General features: G+C 59.1%; 8 protein-coding genes across 8 annotated transcripts; 5 read left to right on the top strand and 3 right to left on the bottom strand.

Annotated features, from left to right (window-relative positions):
* Window positions 1-136: 136 nt before the first annotated feature.
* CMQ_6348 (flavin dependent oxidoreductase) lies at window positions 137-1,675 on the top strand (the record flags this gene model as incomplete). Its single annotated transcript, XM_014315413.1, has 1 exon — window positions 137-1,675. The coding sequence occupies one exon, from the start codon at window positions 137-139 to the stop codon at window positions 1,673-1,675; it is 1,539 nt and encodes a 512-aa protein (XP_014170888.1).
* A 582-nt stretch (window positions 1,676-2,257) lies between these two features.
* On the top strand, window positions 2,258-4,506 carry CMQ_6258 (aromatic amino acid aminotransferase; the record flags this gene model as incomplete). The annotated part of the gene is made up of 3 exons (XM_014315323.1): window positions 2,258-2,483; window positions 2,563-3,265; window positions 3,345-4,506. 3 exons carry the CDS (start codon window positions 2,258-2,260, stop codon window positions 4,504-4,506), a joined length of 2,091 nt encoding a protein of 696 aa, XP_014170798.1.
* Window positions 4,507-4,988: 482 nt separating this feature from the next.
* CMQ_6116 (60S ribosomal protein) lies at window positions 4,989-6,181 on the bottom strand (the record flags this gene model as incomplete). Its single annotated transcript, XM_014315181.1, has 3 exons — window positions 4,989-5,195; window positions 5,246-5,904; window positions 5,977-6,181. The coding sequence occupies 3 exons, from the start codon at window positions 6,179-6,181 to the stop codon at window positions 4,989-4,991; spliced, it is 1,071 nt and encodes a 356-aa protein (XP_014170656.1).
* A 2,830-nt stretch (window positions 6,182-9,011) lies between these two features.
* Window positions 9,012-12,242, top strand: CMQ_6480 (uncharacterized protein; the record flags this gene model as incomplete). Its single annotated transcript, XM_014315545.1, has 2 exons — window positions 9,012-9,061; window positions 9,137-12,242. 2 exons carry the CDS (start codon window positions 9,012-9,014, stop codon window positions 12,240-12,242), a joined length of 3,156 nt encoding a protein of 1,051 aa, XP_014171020.1.
* A 723-nt stretch (window positions 12,243-12,965) lies between these two features.
* On the bottom strand, window positions 12,966-13,472 carry CMQ_6166 (duf1531 domain containing protein; the record flags this gene model as incomplete). Its single annotated transcript, XM_014315231.1, has 1 exon — window positions 12,966-13,472. The coding sequence occupies one exon, from the start codon at window positions 13,470-13,472 to the stop codon at window positions 12,966-12,968; it is 507 nt and encodes a 168-aa protein (XP_014170706.1).
* A 436-nt stretch (window positions 13,473-13,908) lies between these two features.
* CMQ_6331 (apoptosis-inducing taf9-like domain protein) lies at window positions 13,909-14,277 on the top strand (the record flags this gene model as incomplete). The annotated part of the gene is made up of 2 exons (XM_014315396.1): window positions 13,909-14,053; window positions 14,105-14,277. The coding sequence occupies 2 exons, from the start codon at window positions 13,909-13,911 to the stop codon at window positions 14,275-14,277; spliced, it is 318 nt and encodes a 105-aa protein (XP_014170871.1).
* Window positions 14,278-14,471: 194 nt separating this feature from the next.
* On the bottom strand, window positions 14,472-16,498 carry CMQ_5989 (uncharacterized protein; the record flags this gene model as incomplete). Its single annotated transcript, XM_014315054.1, has 4 exons — window positions 14,472-15,723; window positions 15,775-15,938; window positions 16,009-16,350; window positions 16,463-16,498. The coding sequence occupies 4 exons, from the start codon at window positions 16,496-16,498 to the stop codon at window positions 14,472-14,474; spliced, it is 1,794 nt and encodes a 597-aa protein (XP_014170529.1).
* Window positions 16,499-16,759: 261 nt separating this feature from the next.
* Window positions 16,760-19,778, top strand: CMQ_6435 (small nucleolar ribonucleoprotein complex; the record flags this gene model as incomplete). The annotated part of the gene is made up of 3 exons (XM_014315500.1): window positions 16,760-16,936; window positions 17,005-17,032; window positions 17,089-19,778. The coding sequence occupies 3 exons, from the start codon at window positions 16,760-16,762 to the stop codon at window positions 19,776-19,778; spliced, it is 2,895 nt and encodes a 964-aa protein (XP_014170975.1).
* Between the last annotated feature and the right edge of the window lie 252 nt (window positions 19,779-20,030).

Below are 20,030 nucleotides of genomic sequence, written 5' to 3'. Positions count from 1 at the left end.
ACGGCCTGTTACTTGGATGCAACGGCCTCGAAGCCGACGGGAACTGGCAGCCTCTGATTTTCTGTGTATAATTCAAGACGTGCGCACTTGAGGGTTTCGCGACTTAACGACGCACAGTCTCTGGACACGACCAAACATGGCCACTCTTCGCTTTGCCGTGCGCAGTGTCGCCATCATCGGGGCCGGCCCGGGCGGTTTAGCGGCAGCCAAGTACATGCGGGACCAGGGTGTGTTCAGCCGAATTGTCGTCTACGAGCAGAACGCCGAGGTAGGCGGAGCGTGGAACTACAGCGCGGTGCCCAACAGCGTCGAGCACGTGCCGCAGGAGAACGCGCTGCAGCGGCCGGATGAGCCGATCCAGCCGGAGCCACGCGAGGACGACCCGTCACCGGCGCCGGTCTATCCGACAGCCATCTACAGCTTTCTGCACACCAACGTGCCGCACCCACTGATGGGGTTCTCGGACCTGTCGTTTGCCTCGGTCTTTGGCAGCGACAGCGACAGCGAACGGCCCGAAGGTGGTGTGTTGACCATCTTCCCGCAGCGCCAAGACGTGTTCCGCTATCTGTTGCGCTATGCCGCCGACGTCCGCAGTCTTGTGCGGTTCTCGACGGTGGTCGACGACGTCCGACTGGTGCCCGGGGCATCGCAACAAAGCGGCGGTTCCGTTGTCGATCGCTGGCAGGTACACACGACGAGCACAACCGGCAAGACGTCAACGGTTGAGACGTTCGACGCCGTGATCGTGGCCAATGGCCACTACGACATCACGTATCTGCCCGACGTCCCGGGCATCCGGGCCTTCCAAGCGGCGCACCCCGGCGTCGTGACGCACGCGAAGCGGTACCGCAGTCCGGCGCCGTACACCAACAAAAAGGTCGTCGTCGTCGGCAACGCCGCCTCGGGCCTCGATGTCAGCCTGCAGGTCAGCGCCGTCTGCCGCCGGCCGCTGCTGCTGTCGGTACACACGCCCACGGATCCCGACAACCTGGCCCGCCTGGCCGACGTCGAGGAGGTGCCGACCATTGCTGAATTCCTCGTGGCCGAGCGCGGCGTCCGGCTGGCCGATGGCCGCATCGTGCGCGATGTCGACGCTGTCATCTACTGCACCGGGTATCTCTTTTCGCTGCCTTTTTTGGAGCGTGAGGGAGAGGAGGAAATGGAGCAGAAGAAAGAGGAAGAGAAGCAGGAACACAACAGGCTGCATCCACTCCTCACAAACGGCCGTCGCGTCTTTGGGCTCTACCGCGACCTGCTGCACATCGAGCACCCGACGCTGGCCTTTCTCGCCCTGCCGTACCGCGTCATCCCCTTTCCGCTGGCTGAGTCGCAGGCGGCGCTGCTGGCACGCGTCTGGGCCAACGCGCTGTCGCTGCCGTCACGCGAAGACATGCATGCGTGGGAGCGGGCGGCCGAGCAGGAACGCCCGACGTCGTTCCATACGTGGCCGCTCGGCGATGACGGCGTCTTCATCAATGAGACCCACCGCCAGATCATGGAGGACGGCGGCGCGGTAGCCCGCGTCGGCAAAGAGCCGCCACACTGGACTGACCGTCAGCTGTGGATGCGAAGCCTGGCGCTGGCTCCCAAGGGCCGGTTCGAAGATCTGGGTCGGACGGCCACGACGTTGGAAGAGCTCGGATACGTCTTTGACGGAGACATGGCGCAGTCGTAGGGAGAGGTGCTGGTCGGATCGTATGCACGGACAGACACTCGGATGGTTAATAGATACAGTACAGAACACAGATCGACTTTAGACCAGACCGCTTCTTCTTCGACAGCTGCTGTCGGCTGGCTTTTTCGCAAACTAGCAACGAACTAACAAGGAAACGGCTAGTGCTACACATGCGCTAGCCCACCCGATCGCATCACCTTATTGGCGCCCCGCTCTTGCGCTTTCCTGTTCCGTCCTTGCGTGGTCTTCGGAAAGGCGAGAGCATTGATAAGCAAATCCCCTAATTATCTACTCCCACCGACGGAGTCTGCCGTTTAGACTGATGTTGGGGACTGGAACGCTCTCTTGAGTTTTATACCATTTTGTGTGTGTTTGTGTATGTGTGGCTGTTTGAGCGTGTGTCGTACTTGCTTTGCTGCCTTCACTCTCCATTACTTTTCTCTCATCTCATCATCTCGCCGTTCCTTCGGTTTCAGACAGCTGAACATCTAAATATCATCTATCATTCTCCACAACCTCTTTGTTTTCGTCCCCAGTGTTCCTCTTTTTTTCTTGCTGCCCAACGCAACGCCTATCATAGACATGATGGATCAATCTGCAGCCTCTCTCGTCAGCTCTGCCGACAGCAATGCATCGGTGGAGTCTAGCCGGAGCCCCATGCGGTCCTCTGCAGCAGCCCTTTCTGAGAAGCCTCTGCCGCTGGACCTGACCCATCTGATCTCTGAAGCGACCAAGCTGCGCAAGGCCAGCCGCATGAAGCAGTACTACAAGTTCTTCCAGATTCCAGGTGCAGGAAACCTGGCAGGTGGTGCGTATCTCCGCTCTCTCCCCTTTCCCTTTTCTCCTATCCTTACCCTTTCTGATTCTGACTCGAAATGTTTGACCAGGTCTCCCACACGTGAGCTACTTCCCCTACGACACACTCGAGGCACAGATCGCCCAGCCCGACCGGTGGTTGCCGTCGCCGCAGACCGCCGTGCTCTCTGATGGCACCAACACCGATGACGAGGACGACGATGCCATCCTGATCACAGGCAAGATGGCCGGCGCCAAGCTGGCCTCGTCCGTCTCGTCCGCCCGCACAGCCCCGGCCGCCTCGCTGGTCTCACCGCCCAATCGCCTGGCCCCGGTCCATCTCCAGATCCCCAAGACCGTGCCGCCCAGTGCCCCCGACAAGAAAATCGATCTGGCTTCAGCCCTGCAATACGGCGGCTCCGACGGTTACGCGCCGCTGCTCTCGTGGGTCCGCTCGTTTGTCCGCGACCATGTCCACCCGAACGTGCCCTATCGTGGCGGGCCCGAGGTCATCATGACCGTTGGTGCCACCGACGGCCTGTCCAAGACGCTTGAGCTCTTTGTCAACCGCTGGAACCCGACCCACAACGACGTGCGCGACCGGCCCGGCCTGTTGGTCGAGCCGTTTATCTACGGCAACGCCCTCTCCCAGGCCGCCGCCTACGGTCTGCAGATCGTCACCGTCGAGGCCGACGAGGGCGGCATGCTGGCCTACGGCCCCGGCGGCTTGGAGGATGTGCTGTCCAGCTGGGATTCCAGCCGCGGCCGACGGCCTCATATGCTGTACAACGTGACGTAAGTTTTGGGTTTCTTCTTTTCATCGTCTTCCTGTGTCCTTTTCTTTGTCATCTCGTTCTTCTCGGCTGACCGACAGCCTGGGCCACAACCCAACCGGTATCATCCTAAGCATTGAGCGTCGCCGGGAGCTTTATGCCGTCTGCAGCCGCTTCGACGTTGTTATTATTGAGGATGACCCGTACTGGCACCTCCAGTATCCGTCTGCTGCCGAGGCTGAGGCCGTGTCACGGAACCTGCCCAGGCCCAAGCCCGCTCCCTTGACCAAGCCCATCGGGCCGAACCAGAGGTCTTCGGGCTACGACTTCCTGGACTCGCTGGTGCCGTCGTTCCTCAGCATAGACGTCGACGGCCGCGTCATCCGCCTGGACACGTTCTCCAAGACGGTGGCGCCCGGCTGCCGTGTTGGCTGGATCACCGCCCAGCCAGACCTGATCGAAAAATTCGTGCGCATCACCGAGGGCACTACGTCACAGCCGTCGGGTTTTGTGCAATCGCTGCTGTCGGAACTCGTCCGCGGCCCGACGCCAGCAGCACTGGCAGCAGCGGTGGCAGGCAGCAGCAGTAGCAGCAGGGGTGTCTGGGGCACCAAGAGAAGCAGCCCCAGCAGTTCCGGCAGCCTAGGCACCAGCAACAGCTTCGCCGGCTGGCAGACCGACGGCTGGGTCCGCTGGCTAGAGGGCGTGCGCGGCGAGTACGAGCGCCGCATGACGCAGATGTGCACCATCCTCGACGACAACGCCTGCCAGCTAAAGCAGGGCACGCCGGTGCGGCCGTCCGAAGCCGACTGGGGCGTCATCACCAAGACGAAGCTCTACTCCTTCTCCTGGCCGCGGGCCGGCATGTTTGTGTGGGTTCGCATGCACTTTGAGACGCATCCGCTGTGGCAGGCTGCACGCTCGGGCAGCGGCGGCGATATCCTGGATGGACCGGCCATGCAGATGGCCCTGCTGCTCCTGCTCACCAGCAAGCCGCACCTAGTGATCATCAGCCCCGGCGACATGTTCAGCGCCTCCGACGAGGTGCACGAGGCCCGTGGATGGGCCTACTTCCGCCTATGCTTCGCGGCCGAGTCGGACGAGAACCTCGTTGCGAGCACGCACCGTCTGGTTGCCGGCATCCAGAAGTTCTGGAAGATCAAGAGGGTTAAGGAGATTGAAGACCTCTTGGAATCGTCGCCCATCACGGCAGAGGATGCCGCGTCAGTCACCAACCTGGGCGGCCTGGCGATGGGCTGTTAGACGGGGAGCTTCAAGAGCACCTACACTTCTTCTCGGCGGATAGATTCGTTGATGGTACAACGTCTTCTCCTTTTTATAGTTGTTGTTTGCGTTGTTTCTCCGGATGAATTTGCCTTTGATGACTAAGACGGATATGTTGAGGGATGAGACCATACATGCAGCTTTGCGTTTCTTGCTGCAAGTTTTGCTTTTTGCCTTATATAACGAATGCTATTTGGATGTGTTTTAGTATTGCGGTCCTGTGCTCTCCTGTGTCTACTGGTCTGGATTAATAATAGCACAGTGACTTTGTGTGCCGTGAGAACACTGTTATTGGCACAGTTGTGATTTCCCATATTTTTTTATTTTGGGGTTATCTTTCCGTGCTGTTCGCCTGCCTTGCGCAAAGCTTACAAGATGCAAAAACAAAGATATAAACGAACCCGTTCACCGTATAAAAACCCACGTCTCTACCCATCTCCTGCTCCAGCCCATCCGTCCGCTTATACCTCGTTCAGCAGCTGCTTGAACTTGGGCGGCACGGGAGCGGCCTTCTCGGTCTTGAGCTTCTGCTGGCCGATCTTCTCCTTGATGAAGGTGGCAGCGTAGGGGTTGAGACGCAGCAGCACCTGCTTGTTGCGCAGGGGGTTCTTCTTCAGAACAGCACCGCGCTTCGTCCGTGCCTCGCCCTTGGGCGCGCGCAGGACGCTCTGGATCTCGGTAGAGTTGATGGGATACGGGTCAGGTCGGACTGCGACACGATGTTGGACGGTAGCAGGAAGTCCTTCTTGAGGGCCGACGGCGCCGTGGTCGAGCCGTAGATCTTGTCGAGGGCAGCAAAGGCAGCCGACGTCCAGATGACGAAGCGGCCGAGGTGGCCACCGGGGGCCAGCTGCAGCAGGTTGAGCGCAAAGACCGAGTTGGTCTCAACGCCAGGAATGTTGCGGAAGCCGTGCACGAGCTCCTTGCCGTCGACCTCGGGGTCGTAGATGAAGAGCGGGCCACGGCGCTGGCGGTACCGACGGCCACGGAGCTTGCCCTTACCGGCACGCAGCTTCTTGCTGTTGCGAACCTTGCTGAGCTCGTCGCCAGCACCAAGGGCAGTCAGCAGAGCAACGGCCTTGGCCGTCTTGGCATACGCAGCCTCGGCAAACGCGGCCGAGTCGACGACCAGGGGAACCTCGGGGATGCTCGAGATCTTGTGGCCGCGGGCGAGCAGCAGGGGGGCCACGCCGGACGCAGCAACGGCCGAGGCCGTGGCGAACCGCTTCTGGCCCTGGTTGATCTTGACATGCCACTTGCGCCAGATCTTGGTCGGCGCGAACATGCGGCCGGACCGGCACATGTTACCAAAGGCAGCCTGGCCGGCACGGTGAGTACCGCCACCAGACACACGCGGGATACGGGCGACAGCACGGCCTGCAGGGTGATGGCGTTGTCAGCACGATGATCTATCTCATCCATTCACCCGTCTCCGAGAGAAATACGAACCCGTGCCCCAAGACTCGGCAGACGTCTGGTGGCCGGCCTTCTCGCTGACGGAGTACGGCTGGCGCTTGTTCTTGGCCATGCCGGTGTGCACCTGCTGAACGATGTCCGGGCGGATAGGGCTCAGGAACACAGCCGGGATGGGCTGCGAGGTGCTGGTGGGCTTGCCATCGGCACCGTGGATCGTGACGGTCGGTCGGGAGGCCATTTCGAAAAGCTGTCGAGGCTGTGGTCGGTTAGCAGGCGGTAGAAGCGACGAATGGATGGCTGGCACGAACGATGACCGAGACGGGACCAGAAATGAGACAAGATACTCACTTGTTGCGGCGGCTCCGGTTGTCGAAAGTTGGTGATAAAATTTGGTCGATACAGAGGAACCACCAGCGAGAAAAAAAAAGCCCTTTAGTGAAAATCCCACATCAGAATAGCGCCTATTACCCACTACACACAGATTCGTGGCGTGAAACCCTAATCGGCTGTAGTCGATAAGTGCGCTAGCCTCATACGACATGATGCGGCAATGATTGCCCTGTTCACGTGACCTCTGGTCTAGGGGGGGGGGGTCTGCCAGCTGGGCAATATGCTAGCGCCAGCTGCCCGTCGGCGCAATACATGATGCTCGGATTTCCCAATTAGGAACTATGTTGATTCGGTCAAAGTACGAGCAAGTACTGTTTCCTGGCAGACGTTGTACGGGCTCCTACAATTGACACGGGTCTTTTTTCGGAACAAACTGTCAGCTGCTCGTCGGTCCAGCAACTGCGCTGCTACTGCAACCAGATCCGGCATGTGCGTCTCTGTATTTGTGAGCTCCCAACATCCCCATGACGAATCTTCCCCCTCTTCTCCCCGTTTACCCAGCCAACCGCCCGAAAAAATGAAGAGCAGACAACGCAATATAAAGATGTCGGGATACCATAGCTGGCAAGTTATCCGAGACCTCCACCTGGCCGGTCATCCTATATTGCCTCTGCCTACTCCATGGCAACCTTTATTGAATCATAGGTATCTTACAAAGTGCCGTGCTTTAAGTCGATTGGATGTCACCCGGCCATCATCTGGATCACAGCTTGCCTTGTTTCGGCGGCGGCTCGTTCCGTACGTGGAGCTAAGCCATTCTGTACGAATAAGCAGAACACATAAAAAGTGCAGTTTGCTTCAGCCCGAACCGAGGCTTATATGGCACATCTCGACGCCTTTCGTTGAAGACAAGCCATTTGATGGTCCCGCAGATCGCCTGTCTAAGCGGAAGTCTTGCGAGTCATTTCTATGTCTACAATCGAGCAGCGCCCGAAACTCATTGGGATGCGAATAGCCCGCGTCTCTCGTAGCACCCTTGGCCGACGCACAACGGGATACAAGGCGTCCACCGCGAGGCACAAGGCAATGGTAGCGATGTAGCACAGAGTCAGCAGATATCCGTGCGATATCGTCTGTCTCACAGGACGGACAGATAGGGCTTCAGGTTTAGGACGCAGTTCGGGCATTGTACGATACCATTCCTGTCTGACAGGGCTGTCGTAGACAGGCGATTTAATCCCCGGCAAAGAGCCGCATCAAACGATGACTTTCCTGCGGCTCATCTTGACGTGTCTCCGACTGATTGCTTTTGTTGGCACTCCGCCCTCGCTGCAGCTTCGAATCAAGAGAGCACCCGCACGCCTCAAGCACTGTTATCGTGCCGTTCGTAGCCTTTTCGGCACGGAGTAGCTTAGAGGTATGAAGTGGCCTGCATCGTGGTGCGAAGTGTATGGTAATGCTCTGCCGCGACCCCTGCAGGTTGTCTGTCGAGTTGGGCCAAATGGCGATTGGGCTTCGAAGCAAAGCAGAATGCAGACATCGTATTGGAAATGGCGAAGGTACGCCTGTGGTACTATGGGCAGTAATGCCCGTCGTTCTTTCCCAACCAAAGCATGCTGCGCCGCAGAAGACAGGCCGCCTGCTGAGTTGTTCCCGTCGTCGATTTTAGTTGTAGCATCACATCGATCGGCTGCTGACAAGCCTGACGAGAAGTTGTCTTACGACCGCTAACAGCAGCCATGTTACGTTCAATGCCCCTAGTGTGTCATGCAGCAGACAGCCGCATTTGGCCACCGACAAATCCTTTGGCGATACAGGGCACAAAGGGATTCACAAACGACAGGCGGTGGCTCATTATCCGACTTTTTCTTTTTGCCTCTGGGTAGTGCATCTCGTGAGAAAGAGTATGGCCGACGAGGCCGACGATGGCCAGTCGGGAACGATACATGCGGCGAAAAGCGTCGTGACCAGTGACCTCTCCCATAGTCGCCAGCCAGCAGAGCCCATTCCGAATCTTATAAAAAGTCGCCTCCATTCGGCCAGCGTTTCATTCCAGATCTCACCACTGTTCAAAACAAGCTTGTGTGGCGTCTGGCACTACTCAGCACAGCTGAAAAGTTACCCGCAGCATACCTACCGGCAACTCATCCCCCCACCGACAGGGTTTGTTGCTTTACCCACCCCCTGCCGATACCGAATACCCCCTGTCAGGTATATCCGCCCACTCTTCCTACCATTACGTCTGAGCCATCTTGGTGGCGGCCTGACCGAATACTATGTACAGAATACTCATTACTTGCACAGGTGCAAAAAACCCCCCGAATCGCGCAGGATCCGACCCATAAACAAGGCTGGCTGTGACTTCATTGCTGCGCTCTCTCCACTCCCCCTCGCGTTAGACTCTTCGAAAGTCCTTCCATTACATAGTACGGAGTGTGATATCTTACAATGTTTACCTCCCTGTTTGACTAGTCATATACTCCATATCCCACTCTTCTTTTGCCAAGGCTGGGCTCTCCCCCTCCATTCAATCTCCCGCTTTGGGCATCATCTCCATCCTGGTTGCAATTGATTTTCAATCCCCGAGACAATTCACTCAACGGGCTAGCCAGTGTCGCACACCAAACGGAACCCCTGTCACTCCTTAAAAGAAGAAAAAGGACATACGCGTCGTCGTGCAAACCATGTTCCTTTTTACGCCATATTGAGCCGTTTGCGAAATCCCCGAGCAACTGAGAATGGCCGGCAGGTTCTACGACGATGATCGGGCATACTACCATACCCACTCGTGCGTCTTCCCGCCCGCCTGCACACGATAGAGTAAGAAATGGAAGACAATGCTTACAGAACATCTACTTAGCAGCTTGAATACCGTCCACGGTCGGGCGCAATCCGTCCAGGTTTCACGATCGGACCATCGCACTTCCCGCAGCTTCGGCCGTGACAGACGGCGAAGCTACCCTACACGGGCCTTTGTCGAGGACGAAGCTTCGGCTCTGGCGAGGGAATATAACCCTAGCGTGATCGACTCCGCGAGCGTAACCACCGATGAGGAGCCCAAGTACCGCGGTGCCGTCGATCAGGTGCCGCTCTTTGACCCTGTTCACGAAAACAACCCAGAGCGCCGGTTTGTGATTCTGCCAAAGTCTGGCGACGGGGCGCAGAGCAATGTCGCGTCAGACCACGATCAACCGTCGGACAAGCCGAACGAGTATGAAGCGAATACGTGTCGCAAGTTCACCGTGCCACGCGTGGACGGTGACTCAGTGCCATCTGATGACGCGAAGACTTCTAAAGCAGCCGTAGCTGGTGCGGCAGCAGCAGCAGCAGCGGCAGCAGCAGCGACGGTGGCGACAGCGAAATTGACAACGACATCGGCAGAAACAGCTTCTACGACCCAACCTACCATCCAGAGGCGGAAGAGTCGCCTTGATCTGCCAAGGATCGACACAGAGATGGACGAGGAAAGATTATCCGGTCCACCACGGCCAAAATTTGCGGCCTACACAGATCAAAAGCACCACCGGCAGACAGATTATGACTTATCGGAGCAGCACAATAGTGCCTTCTTGTCTCCATCCATCACGAAGCATGCTACCAAAGGCCGTGATCGCACCTATTATGGCCAGGACAACATCAGTAGCTCTGCCACGCGCGCACGATCTGGAGACACCCGTGTAGCAGACGATAGACGAACAAATGGCAGCTCTCCCGACACCAAGTACAGGCGTCGTTCTTCTTCCTTCAACGATACAGAAAAGCCTTCGAGGCGGCTGTCTTTCACCCGTACGTCGCGGGCCGAAGAGCTTAGCACTTGCACCAGGCGGAACTCGCCTTCGCCGCCGCCGAAGGAGCGCAGGGCTGAGGGCACATCGCCAATTCGGGAATGCGAGCGGGAAAGTGAGCGAGAGCGCGAGCGAGAGCGTGAGCGTGAAAAGGAACGGGCAAAAGAACGAGACCGTGAACGGGAACGAGAACGAGAACGAGAGCGAGAGCGAGAGCGCAACCGTGACTGGGAACGAGGACACCGGGAACGAGAACGACGTGACTATGATTCGGACCGTGACCGACGTGGTCTTGGCCGGCGCAATTCGGCTTATAGGAAGCATCGAGATGCGGCGGGACGATTAGACGTGGAGGATGACAAGATCAAATCAGCTTCCACCCCGGCGTTGCGTCGTCAGCCCAGCGATCGCCGTAAAGGACCGCGCAAGGATGAGGATGCATCGAGTGGCTCAGACACGCGAAGGCTAGCTGTGGCGGCTGCGATCATCGGCGGTGTCAGTAGCAGTGCTCGATACAAGTCTGTGGGAGGCACGCCGATTTCTACCCCCAGGATCTCACAGGCACATATTCCGCCTGTTGTGGTGGGCTCTATACCGAGTGAATTATGTGAGCCGACGGCATCACCTTCCCCGAGGTCTCCTACGAGGCCACTACGTGAGGAGCGAAAGAGAAACGAGGACAGGAAGCACGGCTCATCTTCGGCTAGCTCGTCACCCGAAAGCCTTGCCAGGATTCTGGATACAGACAGGCCGAGAGGCCCCCGACAGGCCCGGATGCCAAATGTGATCCACAATCCTATAAGCTACGAATCGCGGGCGGGCACGCTGTCTATGCCACCGCCCAAGTCTACTACCTTTCCGATACGCGGACACAGCTCTGTCAGGGTTGTTGATGGGGGCCACCGCCACGAGCGATCGTCTTCTGAAGCGCGCCGTCTGCATGGGCCGCAGCTGGCAAACCCGGCACGGGCGTCAGGATTGTTTGACTACCCTCTGTCTTCTTCCCAGACCGGCCGTACGCCTGCAATCTATGTGAATATTACGAATGGCCATTTGGAGGACAGGCCGCAGAGTCGGCTATCCGAACAGGCTCTAGACTGGCAATCTGACAGCCAGCCGAGCCGAGCGCTAGAGAGGCATCCGGAGCCTGCCCTTGGAACGTACCGGCAGCATGCATACGATCTGCCCGAGTGCCCTAGGCAAGCTTTTAGCTCTAGACACCACGACTGGCGGGCGTTGGCCCAGTTCCCGGATTTCTTCATATGCCCAACCTGCTACGAGGCTGCATTTGCCAGCGGCTCTTACCGGAATGAGTTTGTCCCGACTTCCATCTACAACCGGGAGTCGAGAGTGCGGTGCACGTTCGGCTCGCTGCACTGGTACAAAGTTGCACTTTACCTCAACAACAAATACCAGCTACCAAGCCTGAGTCTTGTCAAAGTTCTGTTTGACAACGATGAGCAGCTGCGGCTTCCCTGTCCTGGCTCGAGGCATGTGACGGGCGATTGGTCGACTATTTTGGACCCATTCACGGGCAAGCCTGTGCCGGATTTTTCGGTGTGTCAGCAGTGCGCGTCTGCTGTGCGGGTGCTGTTCCCGTGGCTCAGAAGGCTCTTACAGGTTGGTGAGCCATACAGCCGTGACGTGGGCGCCGTTTGTGCACTATACCACGAGCCAGACAGAAAGCGGCTTTGGAAGTACATTGAGGTGTTTGAGAAGTCCAATGAACTGGCCGAAGCGACAAATTTGCCGCCGGATGTCGAGGGTATCGTCAACAAGCTGCTGGCGATTAACTTCACGGACGAGTGCAAACGAGACATTCCGGTTCGCGGCCGAAAGTGGTATTGGATGCGCTCGCTTCCGGATTTTGTCGTCTGTGAGGAGTGCTTTGACGAGTTTGTGTACCCAAAGGTCAACATGTACCGCGCAGTGGCAGGCGATTTCTATAAGGAACCAAAGGAGATTACGTTAGCGGCGTGTCATCTGTACTCGCAACGGATGCGGGCCATATTCTTGGAAGCGTGCAAGAACAGTGACAAGGCATTTCTGGAAGCGAAGCTGGAAGAGCGGGACCGAGTTGCGAAAGACGTGACAAACCGGCTGGGCCGGATTTCGAAGCTGGACCACCTGGAGGAGGAGAGAGAGACAAACCAGCTACTAGATATGTGGAGGAAGTGGGAATAAGCTGGGCCTGCCTTCAACACGTTGAAGAGGGGGGGAAAGCACAAGACGTCACGAGAGAAACGAGGAAACATGAAAGAGACGGGCGACGAAGGCTGGGGGGAGCAACACGGGACTGAAGAGGTTACGAGGCAGACGTGGTGAAAGGGTGTTAAACAGGGCGAAACGGGAGAGATGATGTCTGTATATTTTAAAACGTTTTTCTTCGACCGACAAAGTTGTATACGAAGTTTCCGTGGGGCTTTAGCCAAGCTTTCGCCCGGCTTTGACTTTGTGCACAAAGCTTGTGTTTCTAGCAGCATAGATACTGCAATTGAGAGCGTCTGTTTGCCATGTCATGAAACAGGCGAGGCGTCTGTTGGAGGTGGTATGGTGGCGGGGGTAGCTGCAGTGAAGTGACACCACATGCAATTGCGTTCCTAGAAGACGATCTGGTCAGTTGTACAAGTATGTGGTGTCGCTATTGGGGCAGAGCCTCAGTGGCCTAGATTCCAGTGCGCAACTAACGCGCAGATGCCGAAACGGGCAAGGACAAGAGCAGGTCTTGGCAGCATTGGGCGGTTGATCCGGGATGCAGGAGCAACGTCGTCGGTGTTGCTCCGAGATTACATAATCAAGAAAAACACGAGGCAAGAGCAAGAAGAAAGAAGAGGTCTATTCGTCGATTATTAAAACTCTATACGGAGCGCGCCCAATGCGGTCTCTCGGCCGTCCTGTTCTCTCGGGCTAGTCCTGGAGGAACTCGGCAATGTCCTTGTCCTCCTCGTCAGCCTGGGCTTCGGCGAGCTGCTTCTCGTGAGCGCTGAGAAGCTGGCGGACCATCTTGCGCTGGCGCCTCCGGGCGTTCTTGCCCCAGTCGGCGCCGCTGCTGGTGGCGGGAGCGTTGTTGTTGTCGTCGTCGTTGTCATCGTCGCTGTCGCTGTCGCCGTCGAGGCCGAGCAGGCCGGTCATGGAGCCGGGGGCAGCCGTGCCACGCAGGTCGTTGGGCGAGAGGGCTGGGCGCTTCTTGGCCGCCAGGGCGAGGGCCTCCTGCTCGGCAGCGTCGTGCTCGGCCTCGAGCTGGCGCATCTGCATCTTGCCGCCAATCTTCATGAGGTACGGCCGGAGCAGCATGTAGGCACCGGCGATGGCGATCAGGCGGATCCACTGCTGGGCTGACAGGTTGCTGATGGAGGCCGAGACGTTGGTGCTGAAGCGCTCGCGGGCGAGGGTGACGAGATCGTTGAGGCCCATGGCTGGAGGATGGAGTGAGGGTGAAGAAAGAATAGGCTGGAAAGAACAGGCCCCAGAAGAAAGAGGCCGAAACAGAAGGACAGGCAAAGAAGCAGAAGACGTCTCGTCGTCTCGGTGTCGATGGGGTATCAAGCAGGAATCAGACACGAAAAAAGTAGAAGAAAGAGTAGAAGATGACCAAGAGGAGATTCGCATGAAAAAGTCCCCTTGCTCTGGGGCCGGCAGCAGTCGGCAATAGAAGCCAGCAGAAAGCAAGGATGTTTTTTGTTAGCACGACTTTTTGGTCCTCTTCCAGGCTGTTCGTTGGCAGCGGGGCCGTGCAGGCGTGACCGTGCAGGCGTGACGCTACCGCTTGCTAGCGCAGTGGTCGCTGCATTACAGCGCGTCTCCCAGCGCGTCTGCAGCCCGTCTGCGCCAAACACCCAATTCCCCCACGATGGCGAGCCAGGACGAGCAGGAGCTCAAAGCCGCGCTCTGGTCGGTCGTCGGCGAGATGGTCGACCAAGAGTCCATCAAGCAGAACCGTAATACGACGCCGCAGTTCATCGGCGCGCTGGCCGACATGGTGTGGACGCAGATCGGTGAGTGAAGGGCGTCTCGACCTCGATGGAACCCTTTCTGACGTGTCCCAGAATCGGTGGCCCTCGACCTAGAGAGCTTCAGCCGGCATGCCGGCCGATCGACCGTGACGACCGACGATGTGCTGCTGCTGGCCCGACGGAACGGCGATCTGCACGACCTCCTTAAGGAGCAGGTCGACGAGCTGCAGGCGGCACGCGCCAAGAAGGGAAAGCAGCGGACCTGAGGACACGTGCTGGTGACAGGGAAATGCGAGAACTATATTTCGTCAGGCCTGCCTGCCATTTTTTAAACAACTGTGCGAGAATCACTACCATGCGTCGTGTCTGCATTGTCCCCCATATCCGACGACTCCTAGACCAGCCTCCATCCAACTCCCAAAATGCAATACGTGCAAAATGCAACGCCTTTTCCCATGACTTACTCCCGTCCATCCCCTCGCTTTTGCCCGTATCCCAGCTTCTCCTTGAGCAGCTGGAAAATAGACCATTCCGGCTCAGCACCCCGATACAGCACGGCCAGCCCGGTGACCAGCAGCCAGCCGCTCGCGTCGACGGCCAGGTGCACCAGCCACATGCCGACGCAGTTGGTCAGCGATGTCCACGAGAGGCTGCCGTCGGCCGGCGACAGCACGGCGAGTCCGTACAGGTCGTCGACTGGCAGCCCGTGCTGTTGCCGATAGGCATGCGCCACCAGCCGGATCATAAAGGCCTCATAGGGCGCCATCAGGGCCGACGAAGTCAGCACTGTCATGATGTCCGTTGCGATGATGGCCGGCAGCTGTACCAGCAACCCTTCGGCATAGACGGGCCCGAAGCCAACTCCAGAAGTCGCGTTGCTGCTGTCGCCGACACCATAGTCCGAGCCGCTGGTCCCTTGATGGCCACTTTCTCCTCGGCCTTCGCCTCCTTCGACGTCACCACCGTTGCCGGCCGGTCCACCCTCTCCGCCGCCAGCGGGACTCTGTCGCAGTTCGGCCGACCAGGCGCTGGGCGCGTTGTCGTTGGCGTCGCCGGCCTCGACATCGAAGCTGATCAGCGTCGCGCTCAGCTCAAACTCCTCCTCCTCGCTCGCGTAGCCGTCGTCGCCCCCACCATGGCTCGAGACCGTGTTTCGTCGGCGGACCGTCGTGGGTGACCCGGGTGCCGAAGACGACGGCGGTGGTGGAGGAGGAAGCGGTTGCAGCGGCGTGGACTCGGACGATGCGGCTGCTGTATCCACGTCGTCTGGACCAATCGGACCGTCCATGTCTTCTGCACCATCGGCACCATCACTGGCCTCGGCTGCGGATGAACCGTTTAGCCGTCTTGCGCTGATTGAGACGTACTCGGGCACGTATAGGCTGCGCGACGAACGTGGGTTTGTCGGTGTCGGCAGCCAGTGGTAGATCCTTCTGTAGAGCGTTTCCGTCACGTAAGACCATGCTCGCATATAGCTATAGAACATGAAGACGGGGGCGAAGTTGAGGACGGTGGCGCAGCTCCAGTGGACCATGGAGCGGACGGACAGCGTCGTCGGTAGCGGAGGTGGTCTTGCAATGGGCGATTCGCGGGAGAAGGGCAGAAAGTAGAGCGGGCTTGGCAGTAACGGCACAGCCGGCGCGATGCCGGAGCGCTGCAGGAAGAGGAACATCTGCAGATGCAGGCGTACAAACTGGAGGAGGGAGGATTTCCTGGCAACAGTTAGCAAGTCTCGGAAGAATGAAAAAAGAACGCAAGCGCACCAGAAGGTTCTGTGGACCGATTTGAAGCCGAGAGAAGCCCGACGAAGAGCGTGGTTGGTGATAAAGACGGGCAATCCGGTCTCGAGGGCGCGCCAGAGGGGCTGGCGGCTGAACTCGTGCTGAAGCAGGTGATGGAACGGTATCTCCGAGTACTGGCGGTAGAGCTGGAGCGAGAGTGCGAGTCAGCGACGGTGCTGAAGTGAGGCAAGAAAACCGGGAAAACGCACGACTTACCAAAATGCGCTGGCGCACGGCGTTGACGCCCCAGACGCCCATGACGCCCAGGACGCGGCCCACGTGAATCAGCCGGTGCGCAACCTCGTCGCCGTACTGCTTCTGGCGGTAGCGCTTCTCGGCCTCCTCGTCAGCTGCCTGGATGCTGCTGTCGGGTTCGGCTACACCGATGACCTGCATGACCTCGTTGTGGGCGCGCACAATGTCACGGTTCATCAGCTTGGTTTCCCTGTTGACCGGTCGTCCGCGGTCGTCGTATTCTTGTCGGTGCTGGTTCGGATCGTGATCTCGTGGATCCTGCTCGCCCTCGCCCGGGACGACAATGTCGTAGGGCGAGCGGCCCTGAAGACGTTAGAGAGGGAGGGGAAGACGTGAGAAAGAGAGACAGGTACAAAGAGGAGAGGAATAGAGAAAACGGCACAGAATGAGAAAGATAAACGAAAACCAATCTTACCAACGCTTGCGACGTCAAGGGACCGAGCTTGGTCATGGTGCCGGATTGGATGTCATGCCGTTGCAGATGGAAGAATGATGCTCATTGCATTAGCAGAGCTATTTCATCTTAGCCTGGCTGAAGGACGGTGAGCGCCACAGGTGTGGCTGAAAAGACGGTTCTCGCGCGCGCTAAGATAACTTTAAATTGTTATCGGCAAAAAAAATCCTGGGAGACGGCGGTTTTCTGGGCGAAAAAGCAGAGGTTCTTTTCCTGTCAAGGATTTTCAATCTGCTCGAGTTCTGCGACACACCCAGCATGGCGACAAAATTGCAGTTCAAGACGACCTTTGAGGCCGAGCAGGTCATCAGGCCCATATACACGGGCGGGTCGGTAGCGCTGGACAATGGGTCTCGCATCCTGGCGACGACGCTGGGCGAGGATGCCGTCCTGACGGATCTAGCCACAGGCAAGCTATTTGCCAAGATTGAAGGGGTGCGTGTGGCCGGCGGCGAACGTGTGTTTTGGGGGGAAGGAGGAGACGATGCTGACTGAATGACTAGGACGGCGAGCCGATCTCGACGCTGATATGTGCGTCTTCCTCTGTCATGCTGTTCGAGATCCATGTGCTGACAGTCGTTTGGCAGTGACCCCGTCGGCCTCGCACCTGATTGTGTGCTCGCGGTCGTTGACGATGCGGATATACCGGCTGCAGGTGTCGTTGGGAGAGTCGGTGGTGGAGCCGACGCTGGTGCGCACGGTGAAGCCGCATGCGACGCCAGCGGTGGTGCTGGCGGTCGACCGGACGAGCACGCTGCTGGCCACGGGGGCGGCTGACGGCAACATCAAGGTGTGGGACATCCGCGGCGGCTTTGTGACGCACACGTTCCGCGGGCCGAGCGTGCTGGTATCGGCGCTGCACTTTTTCGAGGTGGCCGCAGCCGAAGCAGCAGCAGCAGCAGCGGGATCCAAGAAGAAGAAGAACAAGGGTAGTCTGAGCCAGGCGGAGGTGGCCACGGTGGCTGCTGGTGCCGAGGGCAAGGAGGCCGCGGCCGACACGACGACACGGTTCCGTCTCGCGGCCGGCAGCCAGGGCGGCAAGGTGCGCGTGTGGGACCTGCATCGACGGGTCGTTGTGGCCAATCTGGACGGTCACGTGTCGGACGTGCAGGCGGTGGCGTATTCGGCCGTGCACCAGACGCTGCTGACGGCGGGCCGCGACAAGACGATGATCTGGTGGGACGCGCAGACGTGGACGTCGCGGCGGGTGGTGCCGACCTTTGAGATGATCGAGGCAGCCGGCTTTCTGCGCGGCGACAGCGACGACGACAAGGACGGTAGCAGCACGGACGTGCTGGCCTATACGGCCGGAGCCAACGGCTGCGTGCGGCTGTGGGAGACGCGGACCGGACGCGAGGTCACGGCCGAGCAGCCGACACGCTCTGACGAGGAGGCCGTCGTGGCCGCGCTGTATCGGCCGCAGCAGGCCGCGCTGCTTTGCGTGCAGCTGGACCAGACGCTGGTGCTGTACCCGATGCCGATGGGCGATTTGCTTAGTAAGCTGAAAAGCAGCGGTGCCGATGGGTTGCTGCCGCCGCTGGAGACATCGCGACGCATCTCGGGCACGCACGACGACATTATCGACCTGGCATTTCTGCTGCCGGACCGGTCGCTGATGGCTCTGGCGACCAACTCGGAGGACCTACGGATCGTGTCTGTCGGGGATGCGTCATCGTCGTCGTCGTCGTACTTTGGCCAGGACGTGGCCCAGCTCAAGGGCCACAGCGACATGGTGATCACGCTGGACGTCGACTGGTCGGGCCACTGGGTGGCGACAGGGTCCAAGGACAACAACGCGCGTCTGTGGCGGGTGGACGGGCCATCGGGGACGTCGACGTGCCACGCCGTGTTTGCTGGCCACGCCGAGTCGGTCGGCGCTGTGGGCCTGCCGAAGACGGCACCGGCGGCTGACTCAGCAGAATATACAGACCCGCTATCCCACCCGCCGGCCTTTTTGGTGACGGGGTCGCAGGACCTGACGATCAAGCGGTGGGAGGTGCCGCGCACGGCGTCAGCGTCTTCGCAGCAGCGCGCCGTGTTCACGCGCAAGGCCCACGACAAGGACATCAACGCCGTCGACGTGGACGCGCACGGACAGCTGTTTGCGTCGTCGTCGCAGGACCGCACTGCCAAGATCTGGTCGGTGCGCGAGGGCGAGGTACAGGGCATCCTGCGGGGACACCGGCGCGGCGTCTGGTCAGTGCGCTTTGCCCCGGCACACACACCGCCCGTCACGGGCGAGGACGGCACCGCCGTCGGCGGTGCCGGCAGCAGTCTGCGCAGCCGTTTGGTGCTGACCGGCAGCGCTGACAAGACTGTCAAGATCTGGAGCCTGGCCGACTACAGCTGCATCCGCACCTTTGAGGGGCACACCAACAGCATCCTCAAGGTCGTCTGGCTGGGCGCCAGTCGTGACAGCGAGCCCGAACAGGAAGACGGCACCCCCAACGGCCCCGTCCTCTTTGCCAGCGCTGGCTCCGATGGCCTCGTCAAGGTCTGGGACGCGTCTGCCGGCGAGGCCGCCTGCACGCTCGACAACCACGAGGACCGCGTCTGGGCCCTGGCCGTCCACACCACCGCCGCCGGCCGCATGCTCGTCTCCGGTGGCGGCGATGCCACCATCACCTTTTGGCGCGACACCACTGCTGTCACCGCGCAGGCTGCTGTCGAGGCCGTGCGCGAACGCGTCGAGCACGAGCAGCTGCTCGCCAACTACATGCGCCACGGCGCCCTGCGCGAGGCCGTCACCCTGGCCCTGCAGCTCAATCAGCCCGGACGCCTGCTGGCCGTGCTGTCCGAAGCTATGGTCGCTGCCAAGACGACCACTGACGAGGATGCTGACAAAGACGGTCACGTGACTAGATCCGGCGACGACTCCAAAAATATCGCTGCTGTCCTCGCATCCCTCGACGACGACCAACTCTATACGCTGCTGCTGCGCGTTCGCGACTGGAACACAAATGGACGCTCTGCCGCCGTTGCCCAGTTCGTTCTCGCCACCCTCGTTCACGCCTATCCGGCCGCCACACTCGCCGGCCTCGCCCGCCGCAGACCCGCAGACCCGACCGCCGAATCCGCCCCCAAAGGCCCTCGGAACATCAAGGACGTCCTCGATGCCCTCCTTGCCTACACTCAACGTCATTACCGCCGCACCGCCGAGCTGCTCGATGAGAGCTACCTTGTCGACTACACCCTGCGCGAGATGGACGCCCTGCAGGCTCTGCCGCCGCCGGATGTGTCTGCCGATTTGGCCGTCGATGTTGCCATGACCGATTAGTCATGCGGACCCCTCAGTATATGATAGGCTCATTGTTTCACGGCGTTTATGGACATCGGAAAAAATACAGTACTCAAACCAGTGCTTAGCCGTCCTTCGCTGCTCTTTGTCTATGATAGCAGTTATAACTTGAATTATGTAATAGACCGCAGCCTCTCCCCAAACCCAAGGCTAGAAACAACGTAATATGCGTACCTAAACTCCGCCTGCCTTTGGTTTCCATGCAAAACTTGCAAAAAACAAAACATATAG

Source organism: Grosmannia clavigera (genome assembly GCF_000143105.1).
Source record: "Grosmannia clavigera kw1407 unplaced genomic scaffold GCSC_167, whole genome shotgun sequence".
Classification (NCBI taxonomy): domain Eukaryota; kingdom Fungi; phylum Ascomycota; class Sordariomycetes; order Ophiostomatales; family Ophiostomataceae; genus Leptographium; species Leptographium clavigerum.
The sequence above is the reverse complement of the archived record's forward strand: the minus strand, read 5'-3'. Positions and strand labels throughout refer to the sequence as shown.